Genomic DNA, 21,404 nt, shown 5'->3' with positions numbered 1-21,404 from the left:
GTGGACGTTAGTGGGTTGTTTGAGAGGTGTTTGGTGCGGTTTTTGAGAGGAGATTGTGTGGAGAGTTGGTGGATGTGGGGAGAGTGTGGAGTTTGGATTAATACTAAGACAAGTATCACAGGAATAGATGAAACCATATGCTTATGTGCCTTTATAAAGTAATCTTGTTATTTCTAATATTAAATAAACACTATTTTGGTTTACCGGAGGCCTGATCCTTGGCTGGGGAATATACAGACCAGAGGGGAGGGCAAGGTACTTACCAAGGCTGAAGGGAAACTGTAACAATTGGTGGCATCGGTGAAGGGAAGAATATAACACCCCAAGTATCCAGAGCAACCCAGAATTATATGCATTCTATATAGATCAAAGGGATTGGGACAGCTTAAGCACGCAGTCACAGAGGTAACCTGATTGAGAGAGACTCAGGCAGAGTCTCTGGGAATACTGGTTATAGGACGTGACTGGTGGTGCTGCCTACCAGGGGGATCTGGTGAGGTCTGTGCTAGAGCGGAGAGAGAAACCATAAAAAAGGACAGTCCGGACTGGTGGAGTCCCTGGTGGTGCCTAGTGACAGGCAGTAGCCACGAGCAGGTAGGAACCTGACAGGGAGAGCCAGGGAAGGGCGTCACAGTCTACCATGGAGCTACAGCCCTTTCCCAAAAATAGACCCCGTCAGGCTGAAGTCTGACCACGCTGCTTTAAGATACCTGGATCCTGAGCCATTTAGGAATTTAAAGTTTATTTATTTATTTATTGAATTTATATCCCACCCCTCCTCCCAGTAGGAGCCCAGTGCGACAATACCACTTCGCATCATGCTTAGAAACTGAGCAGGAGCTCAGTCTAGGACACGAGAGTGCTGGAAAATGTATAGAAAAGGGGAATTCAAATGACCGAGTGGTCAGACCATCTTCCCTACGAGAAAAGGCTAAAGTCTTTGGAGCTTTTGCCTTTGTTTGGGAGGAGGGGGGAAGAAGGTAACTAAGAGAATACTTGATTGAGGTTTATAAAATTCTGAACAGCATGAAGAGAGTAAGTAAAGAGAATTTCCTACTCCCCCACAAACACTTAAGAATGGGCAATCTGTGGCATTCCAGATGTTGTTGGATTACAACTCTTATCATTCCTGACCACTGGCCATGCTGACAGAACTTGGAGTCAAACATCTGGAGGGCCACAGCTTAGCGACCCCTGTACTAGAACTTGGGACTAGCCTTTGTGATTGCTTGGTCGTAGATTCAGGACACATGTGAACAGTTCTTCACACTTAACTTACAGAATGTGTTGGCACAAGACAAGGTGCTGGCCATGGAAATCTGCAAAGATGGCTTTAAAAGACGATGCAGACGAACAGATAAAAGGACAGGTGTATCAGCTATTAGCTGTGACAGCCCAATGCATTTTCAAGAGGGGTAGCCATGTTAGTTGTGTTGGAAGTGGGGTAACAGCAATTCCTGTTCTGTTCTTTTGTTTATGTTCCAGAACGGAGATAGAGTTAGGGTCCTCCAGATGGCTAGGCTTGACTACCTTTACCTGTGATGCTCTGACTGACTTCCTTCCGTTGTTAGACTGATATGTCTTAAGGGAAGCTTATCTGCCCCTCCTCCTTCTGCCTTTTCCTCTTCTCCGACTGTCCAAGAGAGAGGAGACCCCTTTGTCTCTGCTCTCTCGCTCCTAGCCACGAGGGCAACTCCCAAGCCTGGGTGTTGTGCCTCCAACTTAGTTAGAACTAGGTATGCCTTTCTATCTACTATGTATTTCTATAAATAAAGTAGCCTTTCTTATTTTACTAAGTCTTAAGTCTCAGTGATCTCAATGCAGGGTAAAAGCCTGCTGTCTTAGGTAAATGCACACATGCATTTCAGACCGCTGTTATACTCTGCTTAAGAAATATACAAATTTACACAACAAGTTGGTTGCAGCCAAGACAATAAAGAGTAATGTGGTACCATGAAGGCTAACAAATTATGGCATAATCTTTCATGGGCTATAGATTGTAGTCCATAAAAGCTGATGCCATAATAAATGCATTAGTCTTCAAGGTGCCACAAGACTCCTCGTTGTTTTAGCTAAACACATGCGCCACTTGAATATTAGTCCTTTAGTCTGATTATGTACAAAGATCCATTTAAGTGGGATCTTCAGCAAACAAAGCATAGCCTCTACCACTGACCTATGGTCCCTCCCGCAAGCTCTGTTAGCTGGGCATCCACTACAGGAATCTTTCCCTATACTTCTTCTATTCCTTTAAGGGGAACAGCAACATAAGGCTGTTCCTGCAGTCCCATAAAGTATAGAGTAGGTATCACACCACTGTGGAATTCTGGCATGAGGCATCTTCACACATTACAAATGGAGCAAAGCAAGCACAGGAGGGGAAGTACTGGGAAAATGCACACTACCTTCACCCCACCCCGTTCCCTTCCAACCCATGGAAGGTAACTGTCTGAAGTGGGGAGCCTTCTGTATCTGTGGAGGCTCCCCATGCATTTTAGCACCCTGATTCTCCAGCTTCAGTCACCTTTCATAGGTTGGAAAATGACAAAATATCAGTGAATGGAGAGTGAGGGGCTTGGAGCTAGCAAACATGTCCTCCAAACCCACCTCACATATTTACTTTCTGACATTCGTAACACTTAAAGTCACAACATACGTTTGGGGCATGTGTTTACTGATGGTCTAGAAAAGCCCCTTTTGCCAAACGAGACCCTTGTCACAAATCTTCTTACCATGTCCTCGTTCGTTTTGCTTAGAATACTGGCTTTTTGTAGCCAATCCCCTGGAGGAGCCAACTTGTCATGAAATGTCGGTATTGTGGAATATTTTGAAACACTGTCAGATATAATAATTATGCTTTCGGGATTCTGGATCTCCATAGGACACATATCTCTGGTCACTGATTGGCCAGCTGCGGTGAGGATTGTAACGAGCAGGATAGACTGGGCGTGTGCGAGAAACATGGCTGAATATAGCATTCCCTTCATCACGAGCCTCCCCGGGTAGAAAGAGACGCAGTTTATCAAGAAGGTGTCCTGGCCAGAAACTATTGGGGTCAGTCAAGGGATTCAGAAAGCTAAACATTTTCCTCAGCTCTCTGTAAACAAAATCCAGGAAAATAAATACTGTAAGTGTGAAAACACACACACACAAATACAACAATATCAAGAAGGACTCATGTGGCGGCTGGATGAAATTATGGTTCTTAATGGCAAACACAATATGAAAATATGCAGGTCTATGAAAAATTGAAAAGAGGTCTGGCTTTGGAATAAAGTCACCATAATGACAAGGAATGCCCCTTCATCAAAAGAAATAGACAAAAATATCTCTAATACTAAAATACACATTTCAATGAAAAAAATCCAGACCAATCATTTCAACCCTAAACAGCTTGGGACCAGATTATCCAAAGGAGCACTTCCTTTTCGATGAATCAGCTCATGTGCTGGGTTCAACCCCTGAGGTCATGCTTGGTGTTGTACCACCTTCAGCAGCGCACTTGGTAGGGTATGAAATAAAGGCCTTCTCAGCAGCGGAACTCCCTCCTGAAAGAGGCTTGGTTGGCTTCCTCTCTCTTGAATTTTAAGAGGGAGGCAAAGACTTTTGTATTCTACTGTGCTTTTAATCTGTTTTAAGTTCCTGAGGCCGCAATGAATTTCTAAAACAGCCCAGGGCATTTGCACCCCTCTCATGCTGCTGTTTTAATAATTTAATTGATCCATTGCATTTGTATTTATCTCATCATTTTAATTGTAAATTTAAATTACAATTAATGTTCCTCGGGACTGTAGCTGGGTAGGGATTAACCCTCTCCTCTCCACATGAAGACATCCTGACAAAAATCCCCTATGTGTGGCAATTAGGCTTTGGCCCACTGGCCCCAAAGAGAGCTTTTTTGTAAGCCTAATTGCTGCGTGCAGAGGGAAGACAGATTTTACTCAGGATGACAGCTGGGGAGGAAAGGGGGAAAAGAAAGAAGGCAAAGAGAGAGAGAGAGAGACAGTAGGAGAGAAAAGGGAGAGGGGAAAAAAGAGGGGAGAGAAAGAGGCAGAAAATGTGCTGGCAGACAGAGAGAGAGAGGAGTGATCCCACCTACAGCTAGCTATGGCCCTACTCATTTGTTGCTTGTCTTATCTACCACCAACTCTCACTCTGCCCAGCCTGATGCACCCCCTGGAAGATTACCATCACCAGTTAGGGAATGCTGTCATCAACAGAAAAAAAGCTTCCCTAGCCCAACACAGACAGGGCTGGGAAACCTGTGGTCCTCCACATTTTTTTTTGGTAGGACTCCAACTCGCATCAGCCCCAGCCAGTATGGCTAATGATCAGGGATGATGGGAGTTGTAGTCCAGATCACAGGTTCCCTATGCCTCTCAGAGAAGGTAAGTTTACTAATAGCTATAAACCTTGACAGCTGAATGGAAGATCCCCAGAATGTAACTGGGGATTATGAGTGGGAAAATGCCATAGGGTTCAAGTCCTGTGGGCTTCCCTACAGCATCTAGTTAGCCAATGGGAGAATACAGGACTAGATAGGCCATTGGTCTGATCCAGCACAGCTCTTGTATTCTCAGGGCCCTCTGGTGGAGAAGTCTTGATTCACATTGGATTTCATTTCTGAATTAACAGCTGCTAGGGGACAAACAGGGGAGGGCTGTTGTCTTGATGCCCTGCTTACAAACGACTCAGAAGCATCCAGTTGGCCATTGTGGGAAACAGAACGCTGGACTAGATGGACCTCCAGTATGATCCAGCAGCGTTCTTCTTAGACAGAGCATCGTTAGCATTTTTTTTTTTAAGTGTGGCAGTAAGACTTACATGTCACGCGCAGTATAACAACAATAAATGCTGGTTATTATAGCTCAACATGCTTGTGGACTGAGTTGTACGTGTCCTTTTGTTACTTGTCAGGGTGAAGGAAAATCAAGTCCTCACTATTTATTATTGATACAATTGCCTAATATGCACCAGGTGACATACAAAAAGAGAAAACACAAGTCCCAGCCCAGTGGCTTACAATCTTAGAGAAAGCTGATCCAAAGATGTGGGGAATTTGGTAGAATGCATGCAAGTGGGGAGAGAATAAAAGAGAATGAAATAAAATAATAATTAACCTAGGAATGGGACGAAACCAATGTGAAATAGTACATCAAGAAGAGAAAAAATATGAGTTTTTAATCATTTCTTAAGAAGAGGCAGCCAGCCACACCTTTGGGGGCAGAAATCCTGCATAAGGAAACCTTTACAGGTATGAGAGTATAAAAAGGTATTATAATTCCACTAAAGCAAAAAGAGAAAAAAAGAAAAATGTGTACCATACCTTTCCATATATTGTTGGTCAAGTTCATCTGGTGAGTCTACTAAGGCTAATTCAAATACAGTCCAAAAATTCATTGGAGGAACCAATCTTTTTGAGCGGCTTCTGTAAAGAGCAATGCATTGCAAACTTAGAAATAGCCATAATCTGTTGAAATTAATTAAGAATCAGCCATGTTCACAGAGTACCTGTAATCCTATTACTGACCTTGCCCAATACTCTGACCTTCATCTTCTGCAGTTTAAAAGTTTAAAAAAAATGCCTGGCTGATTTTTAATTAATTTAAGAAATTTAGCATTGAACTCAGTGATAAGGCTGGGCATGCTCAGTAAGAACCAACTGTCAGTGTTCTAAAAGCCAGACTCACCACTGCTTGGCTTGCCTAATCAGGGGGCCACACCCATGCCAGACATTCATTCCACTTTAGACAGTCACGGCTTCCCCCAAAGGATCCTGGGAAGTGTAGTTTGTGAAGGGTGCTGAGAGGAGACTCTTATTCCCCTGACAGCTGCAGTGGCCACAGTGGTTTGACAGCTGCTCTGATTGAAGGTCTGTGAGGGGAACAGGGCACCTCCTAGCAACTCTCAGCACCCTTCACTAACTACACTTGGGAGAAGCCATGACTGTCTAAAGTGCAATAAAGGTCTGGCGTAGATGTGGCCAGGGACAGCTGTGGTTTAAATTTGGGTGGGAGGCTACATTTGCCTGCTGTAGAATAAAAAGGTGGGGGAAACCCTGAAAAAAGAATGATATTATTCACAGTGTTTTCCTTTTGGAAAGGAAAGGGGCTTTCCCACTGCCCAGTTCCCACTGATCCAATCTCCTCCCCTCCCATCCCTGACCTCCTCCTCCCCTCCCCCAGGTCAGTTTCACCTATCATAAGCATGATTGCACAGGAGTAAATCCTACTGAACTAAAAAGCATGCAAATGATCAAAGCTGCTATTCCCTTACCTCCCCCCGCCAATCTCCCCTTCCACTCTCCCTCCCCCATGGTCAGTTTTACCTGTCTTAAGCATGATTGCATGGGAGTAAATCCCACTGAACTCAATAAGCATGCAAATGATCAATCCATTCTCAGCAAACTTGGACAGGATCCCATTAATTTTTAATCCCGGATTAAAAATCAGAGAAATTCACTAGTAGGCAAAAAACCTTGTGGTTTAAGAACATACCTATACCCAACAGATATTTCTACCAAACTTTAAAAAGCAGAGAAATTGGGCAGCTATAGTGAATGCACCAGGAGAGCAGATCTGACCTCCTCTCTGAGATATTGTACCGCCCTACAAATATAGAATAGAATATATTTATTTATACCCCGCCTCAAGGCGGCTTACAAAGAAAAATAAACACAAATATAAAAATACATCAATAAAAGCAATACCATTTACAAAAATTAAACTAAATAACAAATAACGTTATTAAGAAAAAAATGTCCTTTTTGTTCTATGCAAGCCTCACAAGGGTCTGTCTTATCCTTTTGACCCTCCACCAAGAGTTTGTTGCCACATTCCAAAGTGGGTGAAGTTGACTTGGCATCTGGACTTCTTGATCATGGAACATCCACTTGCCCAGGATGTATTCCACGTTGTTGTGTACTGTGTTGTCGTCATGCCCCTGGTATGGCTAGATATGAAAATCGACCTTGACAGCATATCTCTTCGCTCTGGGCTCACTGCTCGGCGGCGGCTGCTGCGGCTTCCCCTCCGGCTCCTGCTCCTCCTCTGCCTTCCCCTGCCCTGGTGGGGGCGGCTTGGGCAGGTCCGGTGTGGGCCTCGAGGGCCTCGCAGAACTGATGGCATATTTCCCGCGGTCCAGGCGGGCCTCCAGCCAGCATACCAGGGCGTCATGCTGCTGGGAGAGGAGCGGCTCAGCCGGGGGCGCTTCGTGCAGGCGGGCTGCCTCCTCCTCCCACAACCTGGCCTGGCCCAGCAGTATCGGCGCCGGAGGTGATAAGTGTTTTGGAGAACTCAGGAAACATACACTTCTCGAGAAGAAGGCAGACAACGTAAGAGCAGATCTAGGGTTACCTTTTGGGGGTGCGGGACCTAATCACCCCAAATACCTGGATCTCTGGCTTTCCAGACGCCCGCCCAGCCGTGACACATATGCAAAGGCTCTGGCCAGCCTTTCCCTGCTTGCTGGGAATATGTAAAAATGCAAAACACAATTTGGGTTGGTCTTTCATAGTCCAATCCACTTCCTGTGTAACTTGGAAGAATTTGGTAACGTGCCTCTGAGCATATGGTGAGTGGTGGCAACACCTGCAATCAGCCCAAATAATAGGAACAAGACATGTGCTGTGCTGGACTTGTTGTAGCAGGAAGGAAGCAACAATATTAAAACAGTTGATATAGTTCACTTTAAATATGTTTGATTTACTTTCCAATTTTAGTGAAGTCTCCTATAGTAAATCATTCTCTTTTGCTTCTGTTTCTGGGAATATGTGAAGTACAGCAACACTTTGCAACACTAAAATTTGCAACTACCAAATTCTTCCAAGCTACACAGCAAGTGGATTGGACTGTGAAAGACCAACCCAAATTGTGTTTGCATTTTGACAACTTTGTAGGGCAGTACAATATCTCAGAGAGGAGGTCAGGTCTCCTGCTCCCCTGGTGCATTCACTATAGCTGCCCAATTTCCCTGCTTTTTAAAGTTTGGTAGAAATATCTGTGGGCTATAGGTACATTCTTAAACCGCAAGGTTTTTTGCATATTAGTGAATTGAATCCAAATCATAGTTGCAAACAGATGACTTCAAAGTGGCTTGCTGATCAGCCAGTCAGTGAGCCCTGCTTGCCAAGGAACAATTGGGAGCGCACTTTACATTTCTGATGGTTCCTTTGCAGCTACTGTATGTCTTTACCTGCTCCATACCCAACATCACATAATTAGACCCATAGGCTGGACATTCTCCACCAATGACATAAAAGCATAGGTGGAGTCAAGGATGACTGGATTGAATAAAAAGGGGCAACCAAAATGGAAGAGGTAGTGCCTCCACTTTTATATGAGCTACACATTTGCCTTGGAGGACAGCACTGTGTTGTTCAGATCTCAAACTGATGTTTAGCTTTAAAGTTATGAACTTATGAAGCTGTCTTATATGGAGTCAGACAGATTGGTCTACCTAGCCTTATACTGTTTCCTCTGACTGAGAGTGGCTCCTAAAAATCCTAGGGAAGCAGGGGTCCACAATGTTTTGGCTTGCCTTGGAAAATAATGCCAAAATGGTGATTGCTAAAAACTTGTACCTTCCCTTGTCACTGACTTCACACTGTGCTTCCATACAAGGTCAAGAACAATTCCATGCTGCCCTCTCCAGCTTCACATCTAGGGATCATCCCTAACAGTTGCACTTGGCTTTGGAAACCCAACAACAGCAGCAAAGGGAGAAAAAGGCCAGACCATCTACCCAGGTAGAGAGTGAGTAGTGCACTTTAATATCTATGGCCAGCTGTCTCTACCAGTTGGGCTCTGTAATAGAGTGTGGCTTCCTACATGGGCCAGCTAGGCCAACTCAGCAGTTCCTGTTTGCAAGCACCTGTGTCTGCCTTTACCAGCTGCTCCACTGAGGTCTATAAGGAACACTGTTTGGGCCCTGGTCTGTTAGCACCCACCTACCTCTATAGCTACAATTCCCAGAATTCCCTGGGAAGAAGGGTTGATTGTTAAACCACTCTGGGAATAGCTGCTATGTGGGTGAAACAGGAATCTTTCAGTTGTCAACTACAGTTCCCAGGATTCGTTGTGGGAAGCCATAACTGTTTAAAGTGATGCTTTAAATAGAGGTGATCCAGTGCACATAGTGTACTTAGACTTTCAAAAAGCGTTTGACAAGGTACCTCACCAAAGACTTCTGAGGAAGCTTAGCAGTCATGGAATAAGAGGAGAGGTCCTCTTGTGGATAAGGAATTGGTTAAGAAGCAGAAAGCAGAGAGTAGGAATAAATGGACAGTTCTCCCAATGGAGGGCTGTAGAAAGTGGAGTCCCTCAAGGATCGGTATTGGGACCTGTACTTTTCAACTTGTTCATTAATGACCTAGAATTAGGAGTGAGCAGTGAAGTGGCCAAGTTTGCTGACGACACTAAATTGTTCAGGGTTGTTAAAACAAAAAGGGATTGTGAAGAGCTCCAAAAAGATCTCTCCAAACTCAGTGAATGGGCGGAAAAATGGCAAATGCAATTCAATATAAACAAGTGTAAAATTATGCATATTGGAGCAAAAAATCTGAATTTCACATATACGCTCATGGGGTCTGAACTGGCGGTGACCGACCAGGAGAGAGACCTCGGGGTTGTAGTGGACAGCACGATGAAAATGTCGACCCAGTGTGCGGCAGCTGTGAAAAAGGCAAATTCCATGCTAGCGATAATTAGGAAAGGTATTGAAAATAAAACAGCCGATATCATCATGCCGTTGTATAAATCTATGGTGCGGCTGCATTTGGAATACTGTGTACAGTTCTGGTCGCCTCATCTCAAAAAGGATATTATAGAGTTGGAAAAGGTTCAGAAGAGGGCAACCAGAATGATCAAGGGAATGGAGCGACTCCCTTACGAGGAAAGGTTGCAGCATTTGGGGCTTTTTAGTTTAGAGAAAAGGCGGGTCAGAGGAGACATGATAGAAGTGTATAAAATGATGCATGGCATTGAGAAAGTGGATAGAGAAAAGTTCTTCTCCCTCTCTCATAATACTAGAACTCGTGGACATTCAAAGAAGCTGAATGTTGGAAGATTCAGGACAGACAAAAGGAAGTACTTCTTTACTCAGCGCATAGTTAAACTATGGAATTTGCTCCCACAAGATGCAGTAATGGCCACCAGCTTGGACAGCTTTAAAAGAAGATTAGACAAATTCATGGAGGACAGGGCTATCAATGGCTACTAGCCGTGATGGCTGTGCTGTGCCACCCTAGTCAGAGGCAGCATGCTTCTGAAAACCAGTTGCCGGAAGCCTCAGGAGGGGAGAGTGTTCTTGCACTCGGGTCCTGCTTGCGGGCTTCCCCCAGGCACCTGGTTGGCCACTGTGAGAACAGGATGGTGGACTAGATGGGCCACTGGCCTGATCCAGCAGGCTCTTCTTATGTTCTTAATGCAGATGGGCCCTTGTCCTTGCTAAGGTTAAACCCCAGTCAGCTTTTGAGGAATGACCAGATCAAGTTCAATAGGAAGAATCAACAAGACCATGATGGAATAAGGTTGCATTCCTAACCTCACTTACCTGGGAGTAAGCCCCCTTGAATTCAACAGGACTTACTTCTGAGTAGACATGATTAGGATTGCAGTCTTAAGTGGCCAAACTCAAGAGCTCTGTATTGCAAAACACTGAGAAGATCTGGGATCACGACCCAGCGAATGAACACATACCCCATTAGTCTCTTAAATTCTGCAAATGACTCCCAGCGGCAGTTGTGGGTCTTTGCTTTTTTGATCTGCTTCTTCTTAGCCTTTGCCTCTGGCTTTCTACAGGAGAAGGAAAAACAAGTGTTTGTTTAGAGACAGACATCAAGAGGGAGAGAGAGAAGAGCAGAAAACGCTTGGAATGAAGTTTGTCTGTCTGCAGGTCTCTAATATTTACACAGCAACAAATGAGCTAAAATAAGAAAAGAGTGGTTTTTTAAAATGCTGCTGAGGAAATTATTTGAAGCCTGCTGCACAGTATTGGAGCATATAAGCAGCCAGCAAGGGCCTTGCTGAGGAGCAGGGGCATGCATGTAACGTGTGTTCTAAGAACATCAGGATTCTAGATTGTATCCAATGGGGCCTTTGCACGAATAGAAAGTGCTTCCACTCTTATAAGACACAGATATAAGATACAGAAGACATCTTTAAAAGTTGTGCAGGGGGAAGGGAGAATTGCACCTTGTGGTTTTTCCCATTACAGAGTTGCAAGAACACCTGCACTTGGCTGACTTTCTCTTCTCCTAAAGACACAGGGTCAGTCTCAGGCCAAGAACCTGGCAACCCTAATGCTGAGGTGCTTGCTGAGGCCTGATCAGTTTACAAGTTCTTGCTACAGTTTAAATAAATATAATGTCTTTATTTTTAAAAAAATATACAATAGATTATACATGCAATGAAGGGAAAAGCAAAAAGAACAAAAAGTGCTTTGTTTGACATTACAGAGCAGCAGGATCAAAAGCAAACTTCTTCTAGATCTGTGTCCAACCAAACTACTAAGTTATATAGATGCTTAAATTAGAGTGTTAGCGTAGAAGGCTGTTAAGACACTGTTTTCTGTAAGAGGATGGAACTCTAAACAATTTCTCTAGCATCTTGGAGTGCAATCCTAATTGTAGGCGCTACCCAGCAGGGCTTCATGGAGCAGCACAGACACCATGGCATCCACAGATCTACAGCACAAGGCAGCCAGGACGTTAGGTGGGGGAGAGGCAGGCAGATCACTGTGTTAGCCTGACAGCATGGGGCCAGCTTGGGATTCAATGGGCCCCAGGCTGGCTCAGCCCCTCCCCTCCCTCAGAACACCCCATTTGGCAGAAGGAAGATTATAAGTTCTTGTTAGAGTTTAACAATTGGCTCTGTGCCAACGGAGTGACACTGGCTTCACTCCATAGGACAGCCTTTCCCAACCGGTGTGCCTCCAGATGTTGTTGGACCACAACTCCCATCAGCCTCAGCCATTGGCAATGCTGGCTGAGGCTTATGGGAGTTGTGGTCCAACAACATCTGGAGGCACACTGGTTGGGAAAGGCTGCCATAGACAGTGGCTGGTGGGAAGGCAGCCAAGGTCAGCAGAGCTGGGCACTAGGACACCTCTCTCCAATCCAGCCATCCCTCCAAGAGGGTTTGGATTGCTCTTGTAGTCTTGGATCTTATCTATCAGGAAATTAACTACTGGCTAAAGAAGTAAAATACACATTTCTTCATCTATATTAGGAGTGCCAAAACACCAGTCCGACAAGCCCTTTTTACTGGTCCACCAGCCCCTGAAGAAATTTGCCAGTAGTGACAGTGGACCAATAAAGTGCCTCTCCTTTACCCATCACTAATGAGAACAGGCTGGAGGGCTCCAGGAACAGGAAAGAGCGCTGTCATCTGCTCCAATGTTTCTGGAGCACTCAAGAAATATCAAAGCAGACTGGAGGGCTTGTTCCTGTTTCTGGAGTATTCCAGCCTGTTCCCAGTGGCAGAGAAGAGAGGCACTTCCACTGCCAGTAAATTGGGTAGGGGACTGGTGGGTAACATCACCAGTTAGGTGGTTTAAACCAGAGCTTGGCAAAGTTACTTTTTTGAACTACAACTCCTATCAGCCCCAGCCAGCATGGCCACTGGATTGGGCTGATGGGAGTTGTAGTTCAAAAAAAATAACTTTTCCAAGCTCTGGTTTAAACATCTCTGCCGAGCTCAGCACTACAATAGGAAGAAAAATTGCACCCTCACCACTTTTCAGATTGAAGCCACATCTACCACTGGCACTCAGACCACAGGGGGTTGCAATGGGGCAATGTGACCCTTGAGTTGAAAAAAGGTTAGCAATGTGTGGTCTACATAACCAAGAACAGTACAAAAAATAGTGCATGCACCTAGGTCTTCAAAGTGCTTAATGACCAAGTTTGGCTTTGGTTGTAGCAATGAAATTCCTGCCCAAGAACCTGCTGGGACTTCTGTGCTAGCTGTATTGGGACAGGTATATAATCTTGAAATTTTTACAAACCTTTTTTGATCCCCAGAAGAGCTACTTGGCTGTTCTCTTGAAGGTGATCCTCGTTGGACAGTAGAAGAAAGATCATAATAACCCCCTGGTTGTCTCATCTTCTGGAAGCTGTTTCCCTCTCTGACGATTCTATCTCCAGGGTAGAGCAGAGCTAACAGTACAGAAAGCAAATTTAAAGAGAGAGAATTGTGGCATTACACAAAGCCTAAGTACAACATTTCTACCTGTCTGGCCTTAGCTATCCAAATAATCCAAAGTTGTTGATTTTCCCCCAAGTCACTTGTGTAGTAATAATCTAGAGGAATTAGGTTGTCAGAGCCAGACATGCAATGGTTCATACCGCCACCATCACTTTACTCCAGATTTTGCATCCGAATCAGGTGAGTGTTACTAATGTGACTTTATATCAGGACAACATCTCAGGCAAATTTCCTTCCTCCTTTTCTGCTCTTACAGAACTTTATCAGGCATTGTCCATTCTCTAAAGCCTGCCTTCGCAATCAAAAGGGCTAAGAACTTAGACAAGATAGTATACCCATGGAGTACTGGTACATAAATCACAGACACAGAATACAGTTGGTCTGTGTTAAGTTATGTAGCATAACCCTACACATCTTTACTTGGAACTAAGTCCCACAAAGTTCAGTAGAACTTACTCGCTAGTAAGTGAGTTCAGAAGCGCAAACTTAGTCAGCTGTACACCTTCCAGACCCACCACCCATCAAACCTTATAAATGCAAAAGAGTATTATTCTGCCTACATTTTTTTTGTCAGCTAATGACTTCCATTCTGAACTTATGTCAGATCCCACTGTTTTGATATATAGCATTCCCTTTCACTCCGTTGTTTTACTATACCCTTTTTCAGCAGCTTTTCAGTAAGTGGAACCCCATATTTTTCACAGAGCTTGAGACATTGCGTGTAGACCAGGTGGCAAGCCAGGCGATGCTGGTCCACCAGCTCTCCCATTTCACCCTGGATGGTGCTTGGGCAGCAGTGGCCATCCACAACCAGGTCTCCAGATCTCACCAGTCGACATTGTTCTGCATACTCTAAGGGGCTGGTCTTTCTCTGCAACAGTAAGACAAATCCCTCTTTTGTCATAAAATTTATTTATTTATTTATTTATATTTTATTTTATTTATTTTGTTGCATTTATATACCGCCCATAGCAAGTAGCTCTCAGGGCGGTAAACAGAATAGGATAAAATACATCCATCATAATAATAAAATCGCAAAACATATAAGACACAATGAAAACAATATTTGTTTATTTTATAAATTTATAAAACATCTGAATGCTGTTGTGCAGTATTATTTAGCTGTGTCAAAAAATTGTAGCATAGTGAGAAGGCTTTTTCCATCTGGAAATGAAAGGACCTAATGCAGGGAAAGGCAAAACTGTGGCCCTCCAGGTGTTATTGGATTCCGATTCCTAATGATCCTAGCCGAAAGGACCAGTGGCCAGGGATGATGAAAGCTGTAGTTCAGTATCTGGAAGACCACAAGTTCCTCATTCCTGACCAAATGTCCATTCCTTTCTAATCTTATCTACTGCCCTACCCTCTATGTAAAGGTGCCTGAGAGTGGTCTGCAAAGCTTCAGCTACTGGAGAGCACTAACAGGGATAGCTTGTTTGGCAGGGAACTAATTCAGGGTTCTTGATCCAGCTCCAAAACTATCTGTCTGCCAACTAAGATATTCTTTAGAGGCTTTGCTCAGAGTGCCCCACCTTCTGAGGTGTGATTGGTTACCACAAGGAGCAGGGCCTTTTTTGTCTGTGGCACCTCAGCTATAGAACTTCTTTCTCTTATTCATCTGTGAATGAAAAACTATTTCTCTGATAGTTTTTCAGTGACATTCAAATATGTTTGTATTGCCACTGGGTTTTAATGGCATCTGATTTCAATGTGATTGCTGATGAACTGTTTTGTTTAGCGTATCTTTTATAACTATTATTTGTGCTTTTATATATGTTAGCTGCCTCGGGAATATTTAACTGAGAGGCAAGGATGAACATAAAAACAACCAAGCATGTTGTGGCATCTCCTCATTCCCCATCATACATATATCAGGATAACACTTCCTGCATTTTATGAAGTAGACTGTAGTCCACAAAGGTTTCTGCCATGTTGTATTTAAGGTGCCACAAGACTCTTTACTATCTTTGCCACAAGAGGCCAGCAAGACTACCCTGTCTGGAAAAGCAACTATGTGGGGTTAAATAAACAAATGGTTTGGGTTGTGCACACCTTAAGAAGCACCTTTACTGTAAAGTGTCTTATGATGGGCTGAGGAACATCTACTAAAATTACAATTGCCCCAATCCATGTAGAGATCTATTCCATGGTCATGAAGTTGCATCCCAAGGAACTGCTGGGTTTCCCCCCCATACTTTAAGATAATTTGTTTAAGAAAGGTTTTCTTGGTGAGGCAAAGTGCCTTTATTTGTAGGGAAATAGTTTGAAATGGATTTGTGTTATTTTCCTCTCTCAGAGGAGATCATTGGTTATACATTTTGTTTTTAGCTTTATGATAATAAAATATTAACTCTCCTGCGAAATGTGTTTTAAGTAGCTGGTTATTTTTTACATTGTTTGGCTAGCTTGGCTGTAAATAATCTGAACTGGGTGTTATATAGGTGTAACACACAGACATAACCAGACAAATGCAATGGGTAAGATCTAGAGTTGTGTGGAGCAGAATTCCTTGAACCGGACACTCCCACAGGCAGACGCGGAAGAGGATTTTTGGCAATCCCCCCTCCCAGCTGCAGCCCCACATGGCCCTGAAAATCTGCTTCAGAAGGTAGGGGGTTAAGCATGGGAGGTGGTGCTGAGGACTGAAAGGGGAAGAAGAAATTGGTGAAAGTCGCCTTCCATCTGCACAAGCATCCAGTTAGCATAGTGGGAACCTTCATTGGATACAGCTCACTTCTGAGAATGGAAAGCATCTTTCCGTTTGTGGAGTGCCAGTTCTGGAGCCAACTCTATATGCACTAGCAAGAAGGTGTTCTAGAGATAACTTTTTTTTTCAAGAGCTGAAGGTGGCTTGAAAGAGGGATCACTGATTGTACTCTGAAGGCACATGAGGCCACCACCTTGCTGAAGCTAAGCACATGTGGATCAGGTCAGTGCCTGGATGAGACATCACCTGAGAGACACATATACTTTACCTTGGGTTCTACAATGGAAGAAAAGTGGGATATAAATGTAAGAAAAAATCCATAAATAAATATTAACACACACACATAGGTGTGCATACAATTTTATGGCCAAACCTTGCTTTAAACAACTGGCTCTTAGTCAGCTCCTATGATTCAAAGCAAAAGAACAAATGAATAACATTATGCTGCAGAAGCACAGTACCTTCAGCTGCCGCCTCATTTCCTTGTATCTCTTCCCAACCTCTTCCATTTGATTGTAAGTCAGATGCATGCGGTCTGGTTCAGTATTGATGGGGGGAACTTCCAACTGGATTAACTTAGGCTCACATGGTGCACAAGCTGATGAAAGTCTGGCCTTGCTACGAATAGGTGCAAGACTTTTCCTATGAACAGAAGCTGTTTTGGGGGCAGCAGGTGCAAATTCTTCTGTTTCATTCAGAAGGGGAGGAAGGGGAAAACTGGGTTACAATCCTGTCAAAAATCCACATACTCCCATACATATCACCATGACTACCACCAAGCAACTATTGCCTGGCATCCTGAAAGCTTAGCAACTTTTCACACTATCATTTATTTATTTATTATATTTAGGAGCCCAGGGCACCAAACAAAAGCACTAAAAACACTCTAAAACATCATAAAAACAGACTTTAATATATATTACAACAAAACATCTTTAAAAACATATTAAAACAAAATGTATTTAAAAACGTCTTTTTTAAAAAAGCAATTCCAACACAGATGCAGACTGGGATAAGGTCTCTATTTAAAAGGCTTGTTGAAAGAGGAAGGTCTTCAGTAGGTACCAAAAAGATAACAGAGATGGTGCCTGTCTAATATTTAAGGGAAGGGAATTCCAAAGGGTAGGTGCCACTACACTAAAGGTCCACTTCCTATGTTGTGCGGAACGGATCTCCTTATAAGATGGTATCTGCAGGAGGCCCTCACCTGCAGAGCATAGTGATCGACTGGGTATATAAGGGATAAGATGATCTTTCAGGTATCTTGGTCCCAAGCTGTATAGGGCTTTGTACACCAAAACCAGAACCTTGAACTTAGCCTGGTAGCTAATAGGTAGCTAGTGCTATTCTTTCAGCAGTGGGGTGACATGTTGGTGATACACTAGATCATGCTGGCTCCTACTTTTTTCACAGAGGACCTCATGATATAAGAAAAAATGGCTTCTCCCTGCAGTGATTCTCAAGGTGAAGTGGAATTTGCACCCACATCCCAAATGATCAGCATTTATCTAAACTGTTTTTACAACTAAAAAGTCTACATCTCTTAAAAATAAATACAGAAAGCTAAACCATATTATTTAAATATGAATGTTGCTGGCTCTCCCATACATATTAAGTCCCCAAACAATTGCTGCATTTGCACATACCAATAAGGAATGTACCAGGAACAAGTAGCATACTTGTGCATGCTGTCCAATAGCTCTTCCCCTGGCATATGCTAAGAAGCCTTGGTTTTCATGTTATGTCCAAGCCAGGGATTGTAGTTCGTTATTCCCTAACAAAGCCATAGTCAGCATGATCAACAACAAACTATTGCTTCAGGTTGGTTAGTTTTCATAGCTTATCAGGGAGCAATGAACCACAGTCCTTGGCTTGGATGTAACACAAATTCAAAGTTTTCTGGTTTGTTTATCCCATTTGTGCTAGAGGAGCAAAGTGGGACCATTGGGTTGTGTTCACCAGCACGCTGCTCATTCGTGGTAAGCCACAATAAGCCAGAAAGTCTGGCCTTCTGTTACATGCGAATATAGCCAATTTTGACCAGTGTAGTGTGAAACAGTCATATTACCTGTTTACTTATTAAAATCAGAGACACAAGGACCTACATTTTAAGATCCATGAAAATGTCACCTAGGAAGGATAAACATTTATTTAATGAACATTTATTCCCAGCAGAAATTTGGGTTTTCTGCATATTTCCCAGCTCTAGAATATCCATTTCTGAGATCCATAGCTAGAAAAATGCAGAAAAGGCCAGTCAAAATGATCTGTGAGTTGGAGCACCTTCCTTACAAGGAAAGGCTACAAATTTAGTTTTTAAAAAAAGGTGACTAGCAGCACAATTCTATACATGCCTACTCAGAATTAAGTCCTATTGAGTACAACTTAAAATTACTTCTTCAAAAAATACATGATACATGTATGTAATTCACTCCCACAAGATGGGATGATGGCCATTACCTTAAGATAACTGAAATGAAAATTAGGCAAATTCGTGGAGAATACATGTTTCAGCCACTATTGATCATGACAGCTAATGCTCTAGATTTAGAGACCATAAGAGCATAGCCTGTTTTATGTCTTTCAATCCCCTGAATTTGTTTGATTTATTTTTTATTTTTATTAGTTTTATGTTGTATTTTTGTTTTAATGATAGCTTGTTTTTATATTGTACACCGTTTATAGAGATTTTAAAAATAGTAAGTGATTTATAACTAAATAAATATAGCTGCAGTCCTAAACTCTGACCCTCCCAACTGGAGTGGGTTCGGTAGGATTCAGAGGATGCTCCTGCCTGCTGGCCTCTGTGCCATGGACAGCCTCGAAACAGGGCATGACCAGGATGGAACTCAGCCAGCCGTGGATCTGCTGGATCCTAACCCTCTGCAGCTCCCAGAGAGACGCTTGATCCACACCTCTCTGTTCTGCCAGCCTGGACCTGGCACAGCAAAAAGGACCAAACAAACAAAGTGCTCCCCCCCCCGGTCAGTAGGAATTGACAGGGCCCCACATATGGTGGTGAATCCACTACTCTCCACCTCCCAGATCCTAAGTAGGATTTCTTTGTAAACTTCTTAATCACAGGTGGACAACCCAAGGAATGCATTCTTATTTTATGCTGCTCCCGACATCTCCTGAAGCTGCTGTCAAGGTTCCTTCCTTCCTATTTGCTCCTCCTTCCCTCCCCCAGCTTTTAAAATTGTCCCGACTAGCTCTTTCAGACCAACTGGAAAGAGCTGTATTTTACTGGATAAAAATTAATTAAAGGACATAAATTTACTGGACATGTGATATGGGAACCATTTTCCCCTCATCTGTCTGAGAACAAACTGGTGGGCTTCTCTCATATATCTACACGTGTTTATGTATGTTTAGCATGCTAAATTCAGAAAGAAAAAAGACAGTGGAGCTTATTTCTGGGTATTTCTGCACATGATTGGAAATACTAATCTGAGGTAGCTTTGGTGCAAACTGAAGCAGGATGGTAAGAACATAAGAGGAGCCTGCTGGATCAGGCCAGTGGCCCATCTAGTCTAGCATCCTGTACTCACAGTAGCCAACCAGATACCCATAGGAACCCCACAAGCAGGACCTGAGTGCAAGAGCAGTCTCCCCTTCTGCGGCTTCCGGCAACTAGTATTCAGAAGCATACTGCATCTGACTACGCAGGCAGAGCACAGCCATCGTGGCTAGTAGCCATTGATAGCCTTATCCTCCATAGATTTGTTGAAGCTTCTTTTAAAACCATCCAGGTTGGTGGCCATCACTGCCTCTTGTGGGAGCGGATGCCGTACTATAATTATGCACTGTGTGAAGAAGTACTTTCTTTTCTCTGTTCTGAATCTTCCAACATTCAGCTTCATTGAATGTCCACAAGTTCTAGTGTTATGAGAGGGAGAAAACCTTCTCTCTATCCACTCTTTCCATGCCATGCATAATTTTATACCCTTCTATCATGTCACCTCTTACTCGCCTTTTCTCTAAACTAAAAAGCCACAAATGGCCTCTATTTCAGATTTGTGAATCCAGAGCACTGTTGTCTGGCTGTGCCCATCATCGGCTCTGGCTCCACCCATTACTGGCATGCGGCCCAGATTACCCCAGAGGACATACAGCCTTCAACATAAAAAGGTGCTCTAACCTGCTGTTGTTGGGGGAGGGGGGGCATGGGGGAGCGATTACCTGTGGGCTTCCCAGAGGCATCTGGGCTGGCCACTGTGGGAAACAGGATGCTGGACTGGATGGGCCCTTGGTCTGATCCAACAGGTCTCTTCTTATGCCCTTATGTTCTTATTTCAGAAACTTTCTTATTGTGACAGAAGCAATGAAAGGAGGAAAAATCTGCATTCCTAGCTCTTTTATCATTTGTATTTTAAAATCTATGCAACGACTCTAACGGTGTTTAACTACAGTCATTTCTTGTGAAATGAGAACATAACTTACAGACCAGTCCAAACCCCCAGTCCACTGTGCTGGAGGAGACAGGATGGGGTGTTGGTGTTCCTTTGCTCAGTATTGCAGGTCCTCCATAGGTGAGAGAGCTCCACCATCTGCAGGGAAGCCTCACTGGTGAGGAGCACTTGAACAGCAGGTAGAAGCTACCGTATATTCCGGCGTATAAGACGACTTTTTAACCCAGGAAAATCTTCTCAAAAGTTGGGGGTCGTCTTATACGCCCAGTCGTCTTATACGCCGGAATATACGGTAGTTATTTCGCAAGAGTGGGCATTGCTGGACTACAAATTTAAACGGAGCCGCAGCCGCAGGCTTCAATGGTCGTCGCGGCGTAATTAACTGCCGTGCAGAAAGCCGGAGGGAGGGGGAGGCAGAGCAAGGGAAAGAGCCGCAGCCGCAGGCTCTGGGGCCGCCAAAATAGGCGGCGATAAAAGGGAGAGAGCGAGGCGGCGCGAGGTGGAGAGCCGCGATCGGAAGCTCTCGATTAGACTTGCGGCCGCCTGCTGAGCGAGGGAGAGTCGCAGCCACGGTCTCCCGGAATCGCCGTTAGGATCGGCAGAGAGCAGCGGCTCCTGCGAGGCTAAACGAGGGCGGAGGAGTGCCACTGGGCGAGAAGGAAAGCTGTAAGCTCCCTTAACAAAAGGAGACTAAGGCAGCCGCCTTAGAGAGCGAGAACCGCAGCCGCGGTATCTCTGGGAGCCGTAGGCTAAAGTTCTGGGGGAAAGGATCAGGGAAGGGAGGGCCCCCCCCCAAGGAATTCCCCAGGAACAACGAGACAAACGATGTCAAACACAAGACAGAGGGAAGGAAGAAACGTAGGATAGACAGATAACAAAACCTTCACACTCTGGGAAACGAATACACGAACAAAAAACAAGAAACTTAGCTACGCTATCTGGAATAACAAACTTGTTCGATACGAAGGCAAGAATGGCATGTCATAAGCAGGGGTAGTCTTATACGGCGAGTATATCCCAAACTCTATATTTTAACTGGAAAAGTTGGGGGTCGTCTTATATGCCCAGTCGTCTTATACA

The 21,404-nt window shown here is 43.9% G+C and overlaps 1 protein-coding gene across 2 annotated transcripts in view; it reads right to left on the bottom strand.

The window, feature by feature from the left end:
• Nucleotides 1-578: 578 nt before the first annotated feature.
• Nucleotides 579-21,404, bottom strand: part of EFCAB12 (EF-hand calcium binding domain 12) — a 31,165-nt gene continuing 10,339 nt past the window's right edge. Inside the window, exons 5-10 of one of the 2 annotated variants that reach the window (XM_061622037.1) lie at nucleotides 16,374-16,597; nucleotides 13,863-14,076; nucleotides 13,006-13,156; nucleotides 10,698-10,793; nucleotides 5,327-5,428; nucleotides 579-3,097 (exon numbers count right to left, since the gene is read on the bottom strand). In XM_061622037.1, the coding sequence (XP_061478021.1) occupies nucleotides 2,839-3,097; nucleotides 5,327-5,428; nucleotides 10,698-10,793; nucleotides 13,006-13,156; nucleotides 13,863-14,076; nucleotides 16,374-16,597 (1,046 nt within the window). In that variant the 3' untranslated portion in view covers nucleotides 579-2,838. Of the gene's footprint in view, nucleotides 3,098-5,326; nucleotides 5,429-10,697; nucleotides 10,794-13,005; nucleotides 13,157-13,862; nucleotides 14,077-16,373; nucleotides 16,598-21,404 lie in introns of those variants that run through there. The other variant, XM_061622038.1, reaches the window with a different exon arrangement.

This window comes from Rhineura floridana, chromosome 3 (genome assembly GCF_030035675.1).
Source record: "Rhineura floridana isolate rRhiFlo1 chromosome 3, rRhiFlo1.hap2, whole genome shotgun sequence".
Lineage (NCBI taxonomy): Eukaryota > Metazoa > Chordata > Lepidosauria > Squamata > Rhineuridae > Rhineura > Rhineura floridana.
The sequence above is the reverse complement of the archived record's forward strand: the minus strand, read 5'-3'. Positions and strand labels throughout refer to the sequence as shown.